This window comes from Dipodomys spectabilis, unplaced genomic scaffold, assembly GCF_019054845.1.
Source record: "Dipodomys spectabilis isolate Male_0828 unplaced genomic scaffold, ASM1905484v1 ptg000092l, whole genome shotgun sequence".
Classification (NCBI taxonomy): domain Eukaryota; kingdom Metazoa; phylum Chordata; class Mammalia; order Rodentia; family Heteromyidae; genus Dipodomys; species Dipodomys spectabilis.
In genome coordinates this window covers 5190241-5207939 of record NW_024870769.1, presented here as the reverse complement: position 1 = coordinate 5207939, position 17699 = coordinate 5190241, and the positions used below count along the sequence as shown (strand labels likewise).

At 45.3% G+C, this 17699-nt stretch overlaps 2 protein-coding genes across 3 annotated transcripts in view; both read left to right on the top strand.

The window, feature by feature from the left end:
* The first annotated feature begins 284 nt into the window (after positions 1–284).
* Hoxa3 (homeobox A3) overlaps positions 285–17699 on the top strand; it is a 33417-nt gene continuing 16002 nt past the window's right edge. The window contains exons 1-2 of the mRNA XM_042685037.1: positions 285–388; positions 13416–13599. The gene's annotated coding sequence lies outside the window, so the exon portion shown is untranslated. The remainder of the gene's footprint in view (positions 389–13415; positions 13600–17699) is intronic.
* On the top strand, positions 9607–11896 carry Hoxa4 (homeobox A4). Of its 2 annotated transcripts, XM_042685044.1 has the most exons (3): positions 9607–10026; positions 10072–10288; positions 10851–11896. In XM_042685044.1, exons 1-3 carry the CDS (start codon positions 9661–9663, stop codon positions 11195–11197), a joined length of 930 nt encoding a protein of 309 aa, XP_042540978.1. In that variant the 5' UTR covers positions 9607–9660; the 3' UTR covers positions 11198–11896. The 2 variants fall into 2 exon arrangements, with proteins under 2 accessions (XP_042540978.1, XP_042540977.1); XM_042685043.1 differs by having other exon boundaries at positions 9607–10288.

Genomic DNA, 17699 nt, shown 5'->3' with positions numbered 1-17699 from the left:
CTGCTTACATTGATGCCGGCTTTCCTTTTAAAAGTTATAAAACAGTAAACTTTATAAGCCCCAGTTCCGGCTATATGACATTTGGGTGCCAAATGAATAGGGTTTTGTCTATGAATTAGATCGTAAAATCATCCATAGCACAGACAGATCGGCTCACTGGCTATAAAACGTCACGTGGGGCCATTAAAGTAAGTTTTATGGTTTTGGGGAGTTGACATCCAACATTATATACCACATAACATATAATCTCACTGACGCTGGACTCCATTTGACTCTTTTGCAGGCTATGTGTGCCGCCTGGTCATTCAAATTGTCAATTTTAGGTTCAGAAGTGACCAAACCACAAGTTTCTCAAAACTCTCTGAAAAATGGCTCCCTTCGAGTTAAGGTAAGCTCGCCTCCTGAGCGCTTTCAAGTTTATTTGTACTCTGGAAACTTTCTTGCTTGCTCTGTTCTTGCTCTTTGTTTTTAATCTACCAGTTTCGATAACTCTGAGGTTGCCTCTGAACAGAAAAAGGGAGAGCCAAGTTTTTGGCTGTGCCCAGATTTAGCAGCGCCAGTGGCCAGTTTTGCGAAGGCTGTGCGCGGTGCTCATCGCCTGGGCCGCGCCGCGACCCCAGGCCTAACTTTAATTACTACACAACCGCGAATGTAAATGACTTCCGCTGCTCCCGCCGGCGTGCAAAAAGATGATTTTGTGTGTGTGTGTGTGTGTGTGTGTGTGTGTGTGTGTTCCTGTTCGAGTGGGCCTGTGTGTGGACATTTGGCCCAATTCCGGGCCTGGCTAGGTCCCAGCTCTTTGGGGGTCTCAGAGCCCCTTGGGTGGGGGCTGGGAGACTGTGGGGCGCCGGGCATGGGGCGCCAGGGATTAGGCTGTGTTCAGGAGTTTGAAAGAAAGGCCGGGCAGGCCGAGGCGGACTCTAGGGGGATTCCTCCTGGGGCTGTGGCAATATGTCTTCTCCGGCCAGGGTCATCTGGCAGGACTGTATTGAGGCAGCGGCCTTCGGGAATGGGTTTCAGAAGGGTGGCAAAGGCCAGTGAGGCGCAGGCTGGACCCCTAGATTGGGAGAAGTCCAGCCTTCTAGCACCCACTTAGAAGCTGAGGACCTCTGCTTTCCATCTTTGAGGAATGAGCGCAGTACTTCCCTCCCTCTCACCCAGGTCCAGGCCCTGAACCTTGTTTGACTGCATACTCTTTTTATTTCACTGGGATCCTTCTCACCAGCCTGTTAGTCTAAAGCAATAAACTTTATGGCCGGATTTAACTTTAGTCTTTGAATCCTCAAGCTAATTGAAAGGGATTGAAGCACTTTCTTTTCTTCCGCCGTGCCTTTCTTGTGCCTCTCCTCTTTCCTTTTCCTTTTCCTTTGTAGAATCAAAACATCTATTGCATAGGACTCTCAAAAGGCAACTTAAGTGTCCCCCTAGATAACAGTAAAGATTAGAGAAATTTACTCCCCCCCCCCAACAGACAGACAAATTCTCTCTTCCAAACTGTGCCCTAAAGTTTGGAGGGGAAATCGAGGTGTCTTCAATGCCCAACTTAAAAGTCCCTACAGCTATTAGGTTGTTTTTCCTGACACATCATGAAGGGTAGTTTAGGAAAGAAATTGGTAGTTTGTCAGTGGGAGATTTCCGCCTCTCTTTTGTTACTTGTTCTTTCTGTTTGATCCCAGGAAATTTACATAATCTATGATTTAAAAAAATCAGTCTCCAAAATTGCACCAGTGGGCAAAGTAAGGTGAAATAAATGTTTCCTGGATACAATTCCATGTTAGTCCCAGTCACCCTTTCTATCTAGCCTTAGAACCCTAACATTTTTCAATGGTAAACCAAGCCAAGTAACTGGGAACATTATGGACTGTCCTGGGTGGCTTTTTTTTTTTTTTTTTTCTGGGTGAGTACCCACAAGAGACATAGCTGATTTTCCCCAAACCCATCTAAGGAGTTAAGCCAAATTCTCCCACTGCATACAGGCATACAGAAAAGAAACAAAAACACAGAGTCTGTTTCACTCTTGGGAGCTGGAGAGTTTTTCAGAAAGTGCTAGTTTGAACAGATACTTTTCAAGTGATTAGGGCAAAAAATACAGATTTGAAATTTTGACAAACTTTATTGTGTTGAGATCCACACCTTTGCAAGTCCAACAGATGTCCCCAAAGCCAGAGGTTCTAAAAAAAAAAAAAGGAAAAAGAAAAACCTCAAAAGACTTTTTTAAAAAAGAAACTCAGACCTCTTTCTTAAGCCCTGCCTTTCAAGAATAGTAGGAAGCTGAAGAAAAGAAGTTATTTTGTGTGAAATGAATACTGATGTTTTAGCAGGTATCTCAAGATGTTTCTGTATCTTAGTATCAGAATTAAAACTCTACATGAGTAGGCATGGGTTCTCATTATTTTATGCATCTGTGAATATTCTGCCTTCTTTGTTTTGATGCTCTGACTTTGGGGGTTTCTTACTAGAAAGTATTGGATTGTAGTTCTACTTTAGTTACTCATTTGGTCATCTTCTTTGAATGAGTTTCTTGGTGAGTGAAATTAGAAGCAAGGAAAAGAGAGTCAAAGATGCTGGCAGGTTCATCTGAGCACCTTGAATAGAGAAAATATCCACACCACTTCAATGGCCACACCCTGGCATGATAGAGAATGGAAGGGGAGGCTGTATCTAGCATCATACAATACAGAGTTCTTTCCTATGTATTACACATATATAACATAGATAGCATTGTGTACTGGTGTCTTGCTTGATGCTATTTTAAGCTCAAAATATAAAACTTTAAAGGAGTAGGTCAACATGAAATTGAATAACTTTTGAGAAACAGTTTCAGTCAGAACTATGTGCTCTCTAGTGGAAAGTTTTTTTTTTTCTCCTTATTTTCATAGAAAGCAAATGGAAGAAGGTGGCTAGTTTTCTGCTTACTGTGTAGATAAGTTATATTTTTTCTTGTGCGTTCTTTGGGTTGTTTTGTTTTGCAGAGGAACTTATTTTGAGGGGAAAACTGCCACGAAGGGCTCTATGGGGACACCCAGTCTCAGCCGGTGGCAGACATGTGTGTATCTGTGCTCCTCATTTTGTAAAAGATGTTGGTAGAAACGTACCAGGGCTGGTTTGTTTCTACAAGACAAAGAGACAATATTTCCTGAACTATAAATATGATAGGAAGCTTGTGGTTGCATTTATTGAGGAATTTGTTAGGATTTCCAGGGTCTAATTGTACAAGATTATGCCCAAATTCCTTCCGTCCTGTGCATTCCCATTTTCTCCTGCTTCATTGTTGACAGCTCTGGGCAAGACAAAATCTACCAGAATCTCAACAATCTGTTGAGATTCAGAGTATTATCTCCAAACAATTACATCCTAAAAGATGATCTATTAAAAAAAATGACTCTTTTGCCTTGAAAGATGTCCTTAGCATCTACCTACCCTACCTTGACTGGGAGTTTATCCCTGGCTTGCCCAAATGTGGAGGGAGTAGAGCATGTGCACTCCATTCCTTTGGCTTCTAAAGAGAAATTTCCTCCTAGACAATGACAAAACTATAGATGGGGTCCCCAGGCAAGACTAAGGGGGCCAGTCTAGGCACCTAGCCACATAGTAGAATGGACCCACAGTCCCACTATTTTAAGCTCCAGAACTGAAAGACTGGCCCAGATTTGTTTTGTTTGGTGTCCTCCCACACACACACATTTTACACAAAGAAAGGGTTCTCCTATAGATCCCTTTCCCACAAACTGGTCTTTTCAATAATAATATTTGTTATGAAGGTTATTAGGTAATTATTGCGATTTTGTGAAGCAGCCCTTGCTGGAGGTGAAGTCTGTCATCGCCTAATAAATGATGCCCACGCAGTTCACTGCCGGGTTAAGTAAATGCAGAGAAGATAAATCTGCACACCCTAGGAATCGCCAGCAGAGCACGCTTTAGTACAAGTTCACAGTCAACTCGTCTGCCTGGGCCAGTTCTCCCAAGAATTAGGGCTGTGTCTTTATATTTAAATAAAGGGGGAAAAATCCTCACCCCCATTGTTGCATCTCTCTCCTCCTGCCTTGCCCCAACCTTCTTTCACTTTTTGCAATATTCCTCTGCAAAATCTTCTACTCCAAATTTTCCTCATTGGTGGCATCATGACTGATTGCAAGTTAATCTAGTTCCTTACCTAAAAGCTGACAAAAAGAAGTAAAGACAGGAAATATAGTCACAAACACACAATAACATGCAGTCCACCCTTATTCCAAAAGGCAGTGGCAGAAACAGGGTATCCTGAGCTCCTAGGAGGCCTCTTCCCCCTGAAAGAAAAGGCCCAGCTTTGTGTATCTTTGTGGTTAGTGTGTTACAACTGCAGGTCAAAAAGTTGAGGGTCAAAAGTTTACATTGTGCAGCACTCTTAGTCATCTGCCCAGACAGAGTTTGATGTCAATGTTAGAGCTGCGATCTTGACTATCAGCACAAAAGATAAAATGGCTCAAAGTGACGCGTGTATCACGGTATGGACTCCAGGTGAACCCTAGTGGTTGAATGACCTCAATTACGGAGGAAAGGATAGAAAATTCCTCTTTTCAAGAGTAATACATGCTGTATTTCATGTTGAATTATCACTCCCATTCTGAAGGAATAGCAGCAGGTAAATAAGCATAGATTATAGACAACACCAACACCTTAGAGGTTGGAGAACCAGAAGTGGTTTGTGGATTTGTCACAAAGGAAAAACACCCAAACTCATCAGCGATCTTTAAGAAATCATGCAAGTTCCCAATGTCCCATTATAATCTCAAAGGCAAGAGAACAGCACAGGAAACCTCCTTTGAAACTTCTTGAAAGGATGGTTTTGATGGGCCAGGGTATTGGATTTTTTCCCCTTAATATATATAATGGCCCCTTAAAGTGTGTGAGAATAAGGATGAACACAGGCACAACTTACAAAATATACCCTATGCACTTTTCAAAGAGGGGGGTGGTGGTAATCACTTCAGGTTGCTGAATGCAAAGAACTAGGAAGGAAATGGAACACCCCTCCTAAACCAGTATCAGTGAGAAAATGCTTATATTGGCACTAGGAAAACATTTGTGTTATTGGCAATTTTTCATTATATTTATTGTTAAAATACAAAGTGAGTATAAGAAATGTTATAGTCTGCAAGTCAATGTTGCAAGATGGAGCCCACAAATGTTAGTCCAGTTTTAAATCCTGCCAGTACAGCTGCTGTTGTCCAGAAAATACTTTAATACATGTGGAATGGGAGGAGGGTGTCAGGAAAGGTGACAGGAAAACAAGCTATAGAGGAAAGGTGGGAGAGAAGAAAAGGAGCACTGTATGAAAGAAGCAGACTGGAACCAAGCCTCATGTGTGACTTGAAACCAAAAAGCTAACCAATATTTTACTTTTCTACTTCTGTATTAGCTTCAAATGTTGATTCCTTGAGACTCTATTTTCTATGCATCGCCTTTGAAGTGATCAATGCAGGAAAACAAAGAACAGAATGCTAAAGTGTTTTTCCTGGGTTTTTCCTCATTAATTTTGGAGATAGTTCAATTAGTCCGAAAGTAGACTCTTGCAGGGCTATTCAATATCATCTCAATATATTAGATCGGTTGTATTTAACAGTGCCAGGTAAAGTGTTCAATGGTCACATAAATATTTCCCAAACACTGCCCTCCTGGAAGTAATCAGGGTGCTTCTACTGTGCAATGTGCAGTTTTACTCTGGCCAAGAGCTTGGAGCCAAATGGGGTTTTGCCAGATGCAATAGAAGAAAGGAAACAACTGTGGTGATTACTGTTATAGCAGTGAACACTTCACCACATCTGGGCTGCTTAAAGGAAGAAAAGGAAGCCCCTGTCTTACTCACAGAGACAATCATATGCCTTTTTCAGAGAACCTTTTCACTGTATTTTTGTTGCTATTGTTGTTATTAAAACTATGTAACACATCGTAGAAACATTCTAGCTTCAATGTTCATAGATACATTTTAGCTAGACTTTATAAAGTGAAAGCAAAAAGGTACTTGTGGAAATGATTATTTTCACAGTATTAATTCATTTTCTTTAGGCCTTTCACATCATCCTAGTAAAATTCATGTATATTCCTAATATGAATTTCAGTCAGTGTGCCTGGATTGTGTTTGTTACTTTAAACTACGACAAGGAATATTACCCCAAAACAAGTTAATTGGTAAAAGTGTTGCTTCTCTATAATCACATGTGTAGGGTAGATGGGGGGGGGACCCTCAACAGCCACAATCAGGCACTTAAAAATTCTGTCATTCCCCAGTTTGCCAGGCTCTTTTCAGATAGAACAGTCTGGGGGATTCTTGCTCTAAAGAACAAAGGACAAATACAGTCAATACATTCCATAAGGTTTACATTTCCTTTGCTTTTTCCCCTTGGTTTTCCTGAGAAGGAATGACCTGGGCAAAGCACCCTGCTCTCTAAAAGACACTGTATAGACCTTTTAGAAGCGCAAAGTCCAAGGCCGAGGTGAACTTCAGGTCAGCACGTCTAACAAATATGAAAATGTCGGCTGGTGAAGGGCGCGCCTTGTGATTTAACAAAGACTGTCAATGTGTAAGATTAATAAGAAACAAAATGCACACGGTGTCACTGTTCGGTCACTTTGAAACTAGGGACAGGGTTGCATTCAAGAAGGAAGGCTGTTCCAAATATATTCAAAATGATTCAAATCAGATTCCAACCATGCTGCAAACACTGCTGCCTTCCAGCCCTCTCTCACCCTCAGACTCCCTTTGCTCTTCTTCTCCATCTGGGATGCGAGGAGATGATGAAAAGTTATTTCACTTAATGGGATTTTAAGAAAGCTTTTGTTGGGGATATATGTTATCCCTGCACGTGGAAATGAGCAAACGTGCTTACCAGTTTCCTAAGGAAAGGATAACGCTTTCACCCCAATTGGGACTGGAGCCAGTTGGTGTGCGAAGATTAGCTTGCTCCCTCTGCTTGATTTCAGGGCATCCCATCTTTTCTCAGGCGAGATACTGCTGGTAAACTTCTGTTTATTTTTTTTTTAATTTGGGTTAATTTCTCCCTAGTTTTCCTTTGGTGTCTTGGATCTTACCTAAAAGCAAGAAATGTTTTTTTTTTTTTTTAAATGTTCCCCCCCCCCCCCATAAAGATCATTTGATTCTATGGAATTATGCTATGGCTTGCAAAGGGAGATTGTGGAAGGTTCAGAAAAGGTACTGGGATTGTTTATTACAGCCATAAATCTTGCAGTAAAATGTCAAAATGTCGGTGTGTGAGATAACACTTGGTGGTCCTGGCTCCGTTTGTGTTTATGATAGAACCGCAAAGACAAGTTACAGGCCTTGGGGGGATTCTGTGTAAGCCCATCTTCCTAAAGTAATAGAACCACACAGGCATGGTGAACCCATTTAACTTAACCATATACAAAACAGTGCCTGTCTCTCCTTAATACTTAGAAGTAGATACTCCATGGAAGGTTCTGAGGCTAAACAACATGAGTTTTGTGTTTTAATGTCTGCAAATAATATTAAACAGACATAGTTAGACCTTAGTACTCAAGGTTGATGACATGAGGAAGAGGGCAAGATTTTGTTGTCATGTTTCTCTTCCCCCTGAAGCAGAGAGCCCAGATTTGTAACCTATACTATATACATTATTTATATTGCATAGTACATAATCTATGTGTTTTCTTACTGGGGAGAGATACTGGTTTAGGCAGCTATAACAGAGGCTAGGTTTTTTTTTTCCCCAAGGCTTGAAAAGATGTCTAAAGATTATAATCAGTGTTGATTTCTGTTCACGGTTGGTTCAGATTTCATTAAAAACAAAAAGAAAATTCAGGGTGCCTCCCATCAATGGACAGCACTTTTCACACACATATACCCAATGTGGAAAACCTCTTGTACCACTTCAGGACATTTTAGTTGGATAGCTAACATGATTTCGTTTTTAACCTCTTTTCCTAAGTTAGTTTAAAGATTAGTCCCATATAATAGGCTTTATATGGCTAAGCATTAAATGACTATCCATCAAATGGATATATTCCAGCATTTAGTAACTCATATGAGTAACTGATATAAATGAAGATAGAATTGACACTCTTTTTGAAGTGTCTCCAGGCTTAGGCTTTAACTTTCCTTGTCTTTGTTCCAGACTCAGTTGTGAGAAAGCTGTTTATACTGCTGTAAGGCGCAGATGAAATATTCTTGCTTTGCATGCCAACATGAACGTTGTTTTCAGAATAGTAGCCACGTTAGTTTTCAGTGATTTAAGCTAAACTCAAAGGGCTCTAGGTGTGTCAATTACTCAGAAAAGAGAAAGTACCCAGTATGAATAAGGCATCAGTGTTTACTTCAACATTAGGTGGAATTAATAAGTAATTTGTTAATAATGGTGTAATTAGTTTACCCATCAAGTTTCAATTACCAGATGTAGGCAACAGTCCCCTCTCCCTCCTTTCCGGAGATTTTGATATCGTTAATATGCTAATTTTCAAGAACTCAGAAATTATAGACTGTTGTGTAAATACAGCTCTAGTCTCAGATACAGCTCAGGAAAGGGGAGTATCCATAAGCGAAAACAAAATTCTTAACTAGAAAAGACCCGTTGATGTTCAGAGCCGGCAGGGGTTGATTCTTCTATCTTTAGCTTGTTTTTGTTTGGTGGTTGTTCTGAAATAGGAACTTATTGATTTGTGGTGGCATTGCTTCTGTCCACTCCCACCCTTGAACCACCCTCTTTCCCAGTAGCACCTAGCAGGCATACTTAGTTCACATGTCCCTCGATACCTCTGGTGTTAGAAAGTGCCAGGTTTTTGTGTTTTAAGAAAAAAATCGAGATTATGTTTCAAAACAAGCGGTGTGGGGGAGAGGGGAACCAAGTGTCCATCCAGTTATCCTGGAATGTCCTCACAGTACCACCTTGAGTAGATTACTCTCAGCCGTCCATGCGCCCTTCCTTGGGCGGTCAGGTTTCTCTAAGCAGGGGCCGGTTGACTCCAGCAGCGCCGCGGACGAGTGAGCTGGGTGTAGGCAAGGGATCGGAGGGTGAGATCACAGGTCTGTTTTATTCCAGGGTCAGGGTAAAAACCAGGGTATCCCCTGGCCCCCATGCCCTTCGCTCCTTCAATGGTCCCCGAACCCTGGAGGCCGAGAGGCCCGACTGGGGCTGGAGGTCAGTGCCGAGCCACGGCAGGCCAACTGCCCACAGGCCTGGGCCAGAAGGGCGCGCACGGGACTCCAGAAAACCTACAGCGTCGTGACGGGCCCCGAATTCCCAGCCAGAATCCGAGTTGGGGTGGGGAGGTTGGGGGCGTAGGACCCAAGGCCCTGCTCACTCCCCGCGGACAGGGCCCGACAGTGGCATCCATCAACCAGCCGCGCGTTTCCTGATCCGGGTCCGCGCGCGCGGAGCGCCCATTGGTGGGACGGCTGCACGTGGGGCGCGGGGCGGAGCGCGCGCGGGGCTGGAGCGGAACGAGCGCGCGCACGGGCGGGGGAGGAGCGGCGCGAACTTTGGTGGCGGCGTCGGCGGGAGGGGGAAGGGTGGACACTTGACAGCGGGGGGAGGGGAAGGGCGCCGAGGAAAGGGGGGGGGATGGGGAGCGAGGCGAGAGGGGGAGGGGCCTCGGCAAGCCCAGAAAAACGACAACGCGAGAAAAATTAGTATTTTTGCACTTCACAAATTAATGACCATGAGCTCGTTTTTGATAAACTCCAACTACATCGAGCCCAAGTTCCCTCCCTTCGAGGAGTACGCGCAGCACAGCGGCCCGGGCGGCGGCGACGGCGGCCCGGGCGGGGGCCCCGGCTACCAGCAGCCCCCCGCGCCCACGACCCAGCACCTGCCGCCGCAGCAGCCCCAGCTCCCTCACGCGGGCGGCGGCCGCGAGCCCCCCGCCTCCTACTACCCGGCGCGGGCCGCTCGCGAGCCCGCCTACCCCGCGGCCACCCTCTACCCCGCGCACGGCGCCGCGGACGCCGCCTACCCCTATGGCTACCGCGGAGGCGCCAGCCCCGGGCGGCCGCCGCAGCCCGAGCAGCCCCCGGTGCACGCCAAGGGCCCGGCCCACGGCCTGCACGCGAGCCACGTCCTGCAGCCCGGGCGCCAGCCCCCGCCGCCGCCTCCCCCGCAGCACTGCGCGGCGCCCCCCGCACCCACACGGCGCTGCGAGGCGGCCCCCGCCACTCCCGGCGTCCCGACAGGGGGCGGCGCCCCCGCGTGCCCGCTGGTCCTGGCGGACAAGAGCCCGCCGGGCCTGAAGGGCAAGGAGCCCGTGGTGTACCCCTGGATGAAGAAGATCCATGTCAGCGCCGGTACGTGGCGCCGCTGGGGAGGCGCGGGAGGGTGGGCTGGGGCCTGGCCCGAGTTCGAGGGTCGGGGCGGGGGGTCAGGAGGGAGAGGCCTGGGGGGGAAGGAGGCCCCGGGAGGGGAGCCCCCATCTGGCCGGGACTGCTGTGGGACGTGGGTGTGTGCGCGTCAGCTAGCAGCCTAATCCCAACGTGAGAACCCTTTTGTACCCAGGGTCCCTTTATCGGGAGATTTACGAGACGCCAAACTGTTAGGGCAGTAATTATAGCCCCCATAAATTTAATTGCCCTGGCAGAGGCTTCGGGCCATGTGTCTTTGAAGCTTTTCTTCAGCCCCAGTGCCCAGCACCATTCTTTATGGCTCTCGGGTGTTTCCCGTTGTCAATAGCCTGTGAAACATTTTCTTTGCCGTTTTATGTATCTTGCGTGAACTTGGTGTCAGGTTATTATATAATGATGATCTCCAATTGCTCTTCCCCACCCTGTCCTCTTTCCTCCTCCTTTTTCCTCTCTCTCTCTCTCACTCCTTCCCTCGTGGCCTTTTCCTTCGGGGGTTCTGGGCATCCAGTGAACCCCAGTTATAACGGAGGAGAGCCCAAGCGCTCTCGAACCGCCTACACCCGACAGCAGGTCTTGGAGCTGGAGAAGGAATTCCACTTTAACCGCTACCTGACCCGGCGCCGCCGCATCGAGATCGCCCACACACTCTGCTTGTCCGAGCGCCAGGTCAAGATTTGGTTTCAGAACCGGAGGATGAAGTGGAAGAAAGATCACAAACTGCCCAACACCAAGATGCGATCCTCCAATCCAGCCTCGGCCTCTGCTGGCCCGCTAGGGAAAGCACAAACTCAGAGTCCTCACCCTCATCTCCACCCCCTCCCTGGAGCCTCCACACCTATTCCCTCCTCCATATAATCTTTTAGAGATCCAGATCAGTTTCTACCCTTACCTGCTCTTCTTCCCTTCTTTTCCCCATTCACCTGATCCCATCTGGATCTCACAGACACCAAACCAAAACCCAACTTGGTGAAAATGATAACCAAAAAAAAAAAAAAAAAGACATCATCCCCAGTAAGAGTGTGTGCTGGTTACCACCCAAGCAAGGACCGTTGTCCAGGAACCTGTTAGGTGGAACAATATGGGAGCTTGACCAGGCTGCTAGGTTTAAATACTTGAGAAGAACCAGTTGCCATGAAATACTTTTGAGATGTCTGAAGTCAGCTGGACAGCGCAGCATGCTGACTGGGGACATATATATGTGTAGATGTTGCAAGCAAAAGGAAAGAGACCCTTACCCATGTTCCTTACTTCCCTAACTTACATTAAGACAGCTCATACCAGCTTATATTGAACTGAATAAATGAGTAGATATGGTGGACCTCAAAAGATTATTTAATTCTCAAAATGTGTAGTCCTTGATGGTAGATGTGACATGTTAGTTTCCCTTCCTTGCATTTATTTAAGATATTGTTATAGAGATATTGTTCTTATTCTGGGGCACAATCTCGGGGAGAGGGGAATGCATTTAGACCCATGTGTGACTGTACAAAGTGTGATATGGCTGTATAAAAGCCATGCAACAAGAATAAACTTCATTTAAAAAAACATTAAAAATTGAAGAGACAGATTTGTGTGTTTCCTAAGCTTTTCATTTAAAAAAACAACACAAAAATCCTCTGGATTGAAATTTTTGACCTTGCATATAGAAAGAATTGTAGATGGCTGGCGTTCAGTTGTGTTCACATGGATTCTGACTGCTCTTATAATTCCTGTGTGTGTGTGTGTGTGTGTGTGTGTTCAACTTGAGCTGAACTCTTGTCAAGCTTGACTGCTATGGAAATGTTCCAAAGAGCAGGAAGGCTCTTCAGCCCTGAGAGGGCTCCTCTTCTTCCCAAACTTGGCTGGGCTTTCAGGCTTCTAGTCTCTGTAAGGCAGAGAAACGTGTCGTTCCCTGCAATGAAAGGTGAAACCATGCAGAGCGATGGGCCCAGGAGTTTCTGCAGCTGTTCTGCACACTGAACTCTGAACATACTTGGAAAGGAGTATTCCCTTAGGTATTTGTTGCACCTTCTCACTTAAGTGTGGCCTGTTTCCCTGGAGATTAAAAAACAAAAGTTGTGCAAGGGGTTAAGACTGCTTTTTGTTTTCTTGGCTGATCTTTAGGCACTCTTTACTAAGTACAGCTTGGGATTTTTTTCTTTGCTTGTTTCTTTGAGGGGAAAAAGAATTTCAAAGTAAAGTGAATTTTCTCAGTATATCCTCCAAACTAACTTCAGAAGAAATGAAATGTGCAAAGACACCCCAAAATATACTCCAAGGAAAGTAGACCTGGAAGAGTTCACTGCTGGAAGAAAGCCAAATTGAACAAGGGTCACTTTCCTCAAATGCTTTGGGATCTTTCTGTTCTCAGAGATAAAAACTCAAAAGACTAAAAATTAAAATTCCCTTTCCAATCTCCATAATCCAGGTATTTGCATGCTGATTTAAACTGGATGTTCAGGCAGGGAGTGCCCTGCAATGTGATCCACAAAAACAATGCACCCTAGCCAGATGCACAAGTGGCAGAATATTAGTACTGTCCCTTGGCCTTGAAAACGTTCAGCCTCTTTCTGTACACTATTTTTATAATTAAAGACATATATATATATATATATATATGAAAAGGTGCAGCTTTTAGGTCACGTAGCAATTGTAACAGAAGGGAAGCGCTTTTCACCTACTTCTGCAATATCAGAAAAATTTGAATCCCCCTTTTTAAAATCAGTGACAAATGCTTCGCTGATGGTAGTATCCTTTTCACTCCTATGACACTGTGTGTGTGTGACACAGGAATGGTGATCATTCTATACCTACAAACAAACCACAGTAAGAAGTGGTAGGTACCAATCTCTAAAGGACCCAGAGAATTCAGGCACATTTTCCCAAGTCAGGAAAAACCTGGCATACAGTGAATTTTATAAGGTGTGAAAGGGTGCCAGGCATTTCTGGAGGCAATGCAACTGCTGCTTAAACTTATTAACCCTCCCCCTACTACATGCACTTGTAAAACGAAATTAAATCACGCTGAAAATAGCAATTTTCCCAGGAATCATTAATCACCTCATACAATAAATACTTCTTTGTAATTCAACAGCAATTCTGAAAGGCATTCTCTGGGAAAAGTCTGTGGAGGAGAGAGGGATCTTCTTGCAAATCATGCGGTCTCAGGCAAAGACTCAGCATCTTGACTATCTGCTCAAAAATAAAATACCTACACTCTCAATGGAGATTGATTGTCAAGCTGCAAAATCTCAAATGGCAGATTACCACCCTTTAAGGTAAATTTCTTATATTTCTCCTTTGTGGGGAGGGAAGGATGTGGGACATTCATTAGCTCCATGCTGTCTCAGGAGTAGGGAGGTAAAGAGGATGTCTTTCACTTGTCTGGCCAGAAAAGGAAGAGAGTGGGTTGAGATCATTCTTTCTTGACATTTCAGGACAAAATAGTGTTTTTTGTATCAATTATTAAGTTATTGAAAAACCCTCAAAATGCTCAGATAATTATGTCATTTCTTCACAGTGGGTTTTTGTCTGTTTCAGATTTGGCCTTTAAGGAAGCTTTCTCTAACAGCTTAGAAAAATCTCACTTTGTGCTCCAAAATTGTGCATTGTCTGCCCTTTGCTAGGGCAACCATAAGAGTTCACTGAAAGGACAAATTTTCTATCTCATTAATTGTTTTTCTTTTTTAAGCAAACGCTACTAGCCCCTCAAACCCTTGACCTTTAAAGACAGTATTTTGTGTAAGCACCATAATTCTACTAAAGTGACCCTTATACATACGCTCCCGTTCCCTCCCTCTTCCTCCTCCCTCCCTTCAATACACACTCATCCTCCTTTAGTCACAGAGCCAAGCTGTGCATGACTCGGGAGATAAAAGTTTTGTCAACATCTGAAATCAACTTAAATCGGATAGGAGACACTTTAATGGTCACAGTTTGAATTAAGTACTTAACACTCTCCCCCTTGAAGAAAAATGGCACTTTGCAGGCTTTCTTTCCTAGTTTTGCTGAAATCTACGATATACCCGGTGTTTTATTACAGCAGGAATTCAACTGTGACAGGCATAGTAGAGTACTTAATACCCAGGATGGAGCTCTGGGGAAGATTACCTAGATATATTAGGATAGGCCCTCTGCACAGAGTCTCTGCCTTATACTCAGCTTTTCCAGAGCACCCCATGTCCTTCACTCTTACTCTGCTCCCTATGGGGTGTGTGTTACCATCTTCACCTGGGTCCCCCTGTTCCCCTGAGCTTCCTGAACTCCACTGCTCTTCTCATAGCTGCTTTCCTTCTAATGGTGCCAACATGGAAACACAATCGCCCTTTTGAATGAATGAAATGGAAAATAAATGTAGCAAACAAAACCTAGGGACTCCTATCAAAATGAGTGGCTTCTGTGCAGACAAAAAGCCATCCTTGATACTTTGGTCTCTGCATTCCAGGGCACGGTCCTGAAGTGAAGAACTCAGGCTCACTTTTCATATCTGCTACTCCTGGTACTCCTCTATATTATTACCAAACCGGGGTTCAAGAATACTGTTTGGCACCACTGAGAGTTATGAGCTGGAAACAATAGGAAGAGGAAGAAGTGATACCTGTTCTGTCTCCTAGATAGTATTAGTGAAGTGGCTCGGGCTATCATGGATGTTTTAGTCTGCAATTTCTGGCTTGGGAGTCTAACATTTCTTTTGAAGGCTCTAAACTCATGAAGAGCTACCTGCTCAACCCCTCTCCCCCACCACCACTACCAGCTCCATTCTCTTTAGAATCAATTCCTGGAGCTGAAAGACAGTCCTAGATTGAAAGATTATTCAAGGAGAAAGAGACATGGAGGACATTTTGGTTTAGTTTTCCCAGCCAACAGATAAGAAAACTGAGGCAGCTAAATGACTCTCCCCCAAAATGTTCCTTGGGCTAGTTGGCTTGTAGGTTGGGTAGAGCATTTTATTTTATTTCACCCTTTACCTTTGGGGGTAAACATGTGGGCATCTACTTTCTGCAGAAGATACTCTTCAGAAATAGAAACAGACATCTAAGCTTGTAGTTGATGTGCTGGGCCACAGGTGTGTGTAGCCTGGAAGAAGGGTGGGTTTTACCTGTTAATTGTCAATGCTGCCCTGGGAGATTATGTAACCTGAACTACTCTAATCTTGGCATTCAGACAGGTGGGCCAACCACTGTGCTCAGGAAGTGATCGGAACCAGGATGCTTAAGAGATGCCTCTCCACTGTCCACAGTGCTGATAGCCCAGAATGACTAATCCTGTTGTGCTGGTCCCGGTATTTCCATGGTGGATACTTGTCCCATCAGGTCAAGGGTGAATAGGTTCTCTAGGCCTGGGGAACAAAAAACTCAAACAAGGACCCTGGTTGCTTCTGATAACGGTGTAATGCCTGTTCAGGGGAGATATTGAAATTGTGATCTTCGAGGTCACATGACTCATTAAATAATTAATGCAGATTGTCAGGAACGGATGGAGTCAGCAGGGCCTCACTAGGAATGAATCTCTCAGAAGTGAGACTCCAACTTCCTATTTGATTTTTAAACACGCACACCATCAGGCTTTTAACTTCTTCCGGAAGGCAGAAAAGAGCCCTTTGGCTGGGAGAACCAAGCTGGCTGGCCCGTGCAGGGTCCTGGGGCTCTTCCCGCAGGGTTTCTGGGTGTCCGGGGAGCACGCACAAGCTGCACCGGGGGAAACGTGAGTTTGGGCTTGGGTTTTTTTTGTGGTCACATCCTGGCTTTGGTGATGAAGTGGGAAGGATGCACAGACAATTGGTAATGTTCTGATTCACGCTGGGGAAGGCTGCAGAGATACCACAGGACGGGCGCTCGGCTTTGTTCATTTTTCCCGGCGTTCATAAATCACCCAAGATGGGAGAGCGAGAAAGCCGCGGACGCCAAAAAACGCGGAGAGAGGCCACAGCAGCAGCCGCGGCCATTGCAGAGACCTGGGCACCAACTCTCTGTGACTCATTAGTCTGAAGGATTTATGGGAAACAGCAGCCGTGAATACTAGACTTGGGGATAAGGAAATAGCAGCAATAATAATAACCATAATAATTACAGTACTCCTAAGCTTCCAATGGGGTGATGGTGGTAGTGGATGGTAGCAAAGCAAATCTTTCCGGGGAGAAATTGAGGAGCAAAGTGCAAGATGACTATGCCCCACCCTTCTTAGGGTCTGGCCAAGAGACCCAAGGCCAAGGGGCACTCCCCTAGAGGATATAAGAGGATTAGTTTGAATAGGGGCCCAGTGTGTTTCTGAGTTCCAAAGGCTGAGTGGAGGGTAAAGGCTATGGGTCTGTTGTGGAAGAAGATAACTGCCGGTTTGTTGCCACTTGTTCAGCATGCTAGGAGGCTCCCAAGCCAGGAGTTAGGGGACTCAGAAATGCGGTAGGACTTCCCTGAGTGATGGGCAGGATTATATGGGCTCAGGCCAGACAGCAGGTTGGGGGTTACCTAGGTCTAGGTGTGGGAAGAATAGGTTCAAGGTTAGAAGTGTAGCAGGAAAGGGCACCTTTCTTGTACAGTCATAGCACAACCAAGCTAGGGCCCAGTGCTCACTGGGGAAAGATTCTCAGATCCTTCAGCAGCATGTCCTGCCCCCAGAAAGCTGACTGGGGACCCCATGATGATTTATTGGTTTGAGGGCAAGTGCAGATGGCAAATATTGTGAGGTATGAGATTGCAGAAGAATTGGGATGGGGTGTGGGTTTATGGCCACTGCAGCAAGGCAGGGCAGAAGGAGGCCTTCTGATGAGTGTTGTCCAGGAACCTGACTCTGCCCAGTTTCCAGCAGCAGTAGTTGAGCCTGTTCTGGGGGACCAGGCATTGCGCTAGCCTGCTGGTCCACCCGAAGTGACTTGCTTAGTGTTTGAATGAACCAAAGTACAAAACCTCCCAAGACTGCTCCGTTCTGTGGACTGAACCCGGGTCTGATTTCGCGCCAACAGAAATGAACGCTATTAGTGAGGTTTCCCGTGATTGAATGCTTCCAGACAAGGCTTCCCTTTGTTAGCAAAAGAAAATAAAGCATGCATTCACAGTCCCAAGTTGGGGTGTCTGAGGAGCTCTCCCAGCGGAATCCTCACCAGCAGCAAACCCTCTTCCACCTTATCTTCATCCTTCGTCTACCTCCCTCCTTCCCCACCCCACCCCCCAAAAAAAAGAAAGAAAAAGGAGAGAGTAGATGCGGAGATGGAGTATGTATTTATTTTACAAAAATAAATCACCATCTTCAGGCCATTTGTAGACTGGAACATTTTGAGTTATAAGTGTGTCACATGGACCAGTGCCCTGAGGACTCCTTCCGTGTCCCCGTCACCCCCAGGGCCACCTTGGCGCCTGAGCAGGCCACAATTCCAACTCTGCTC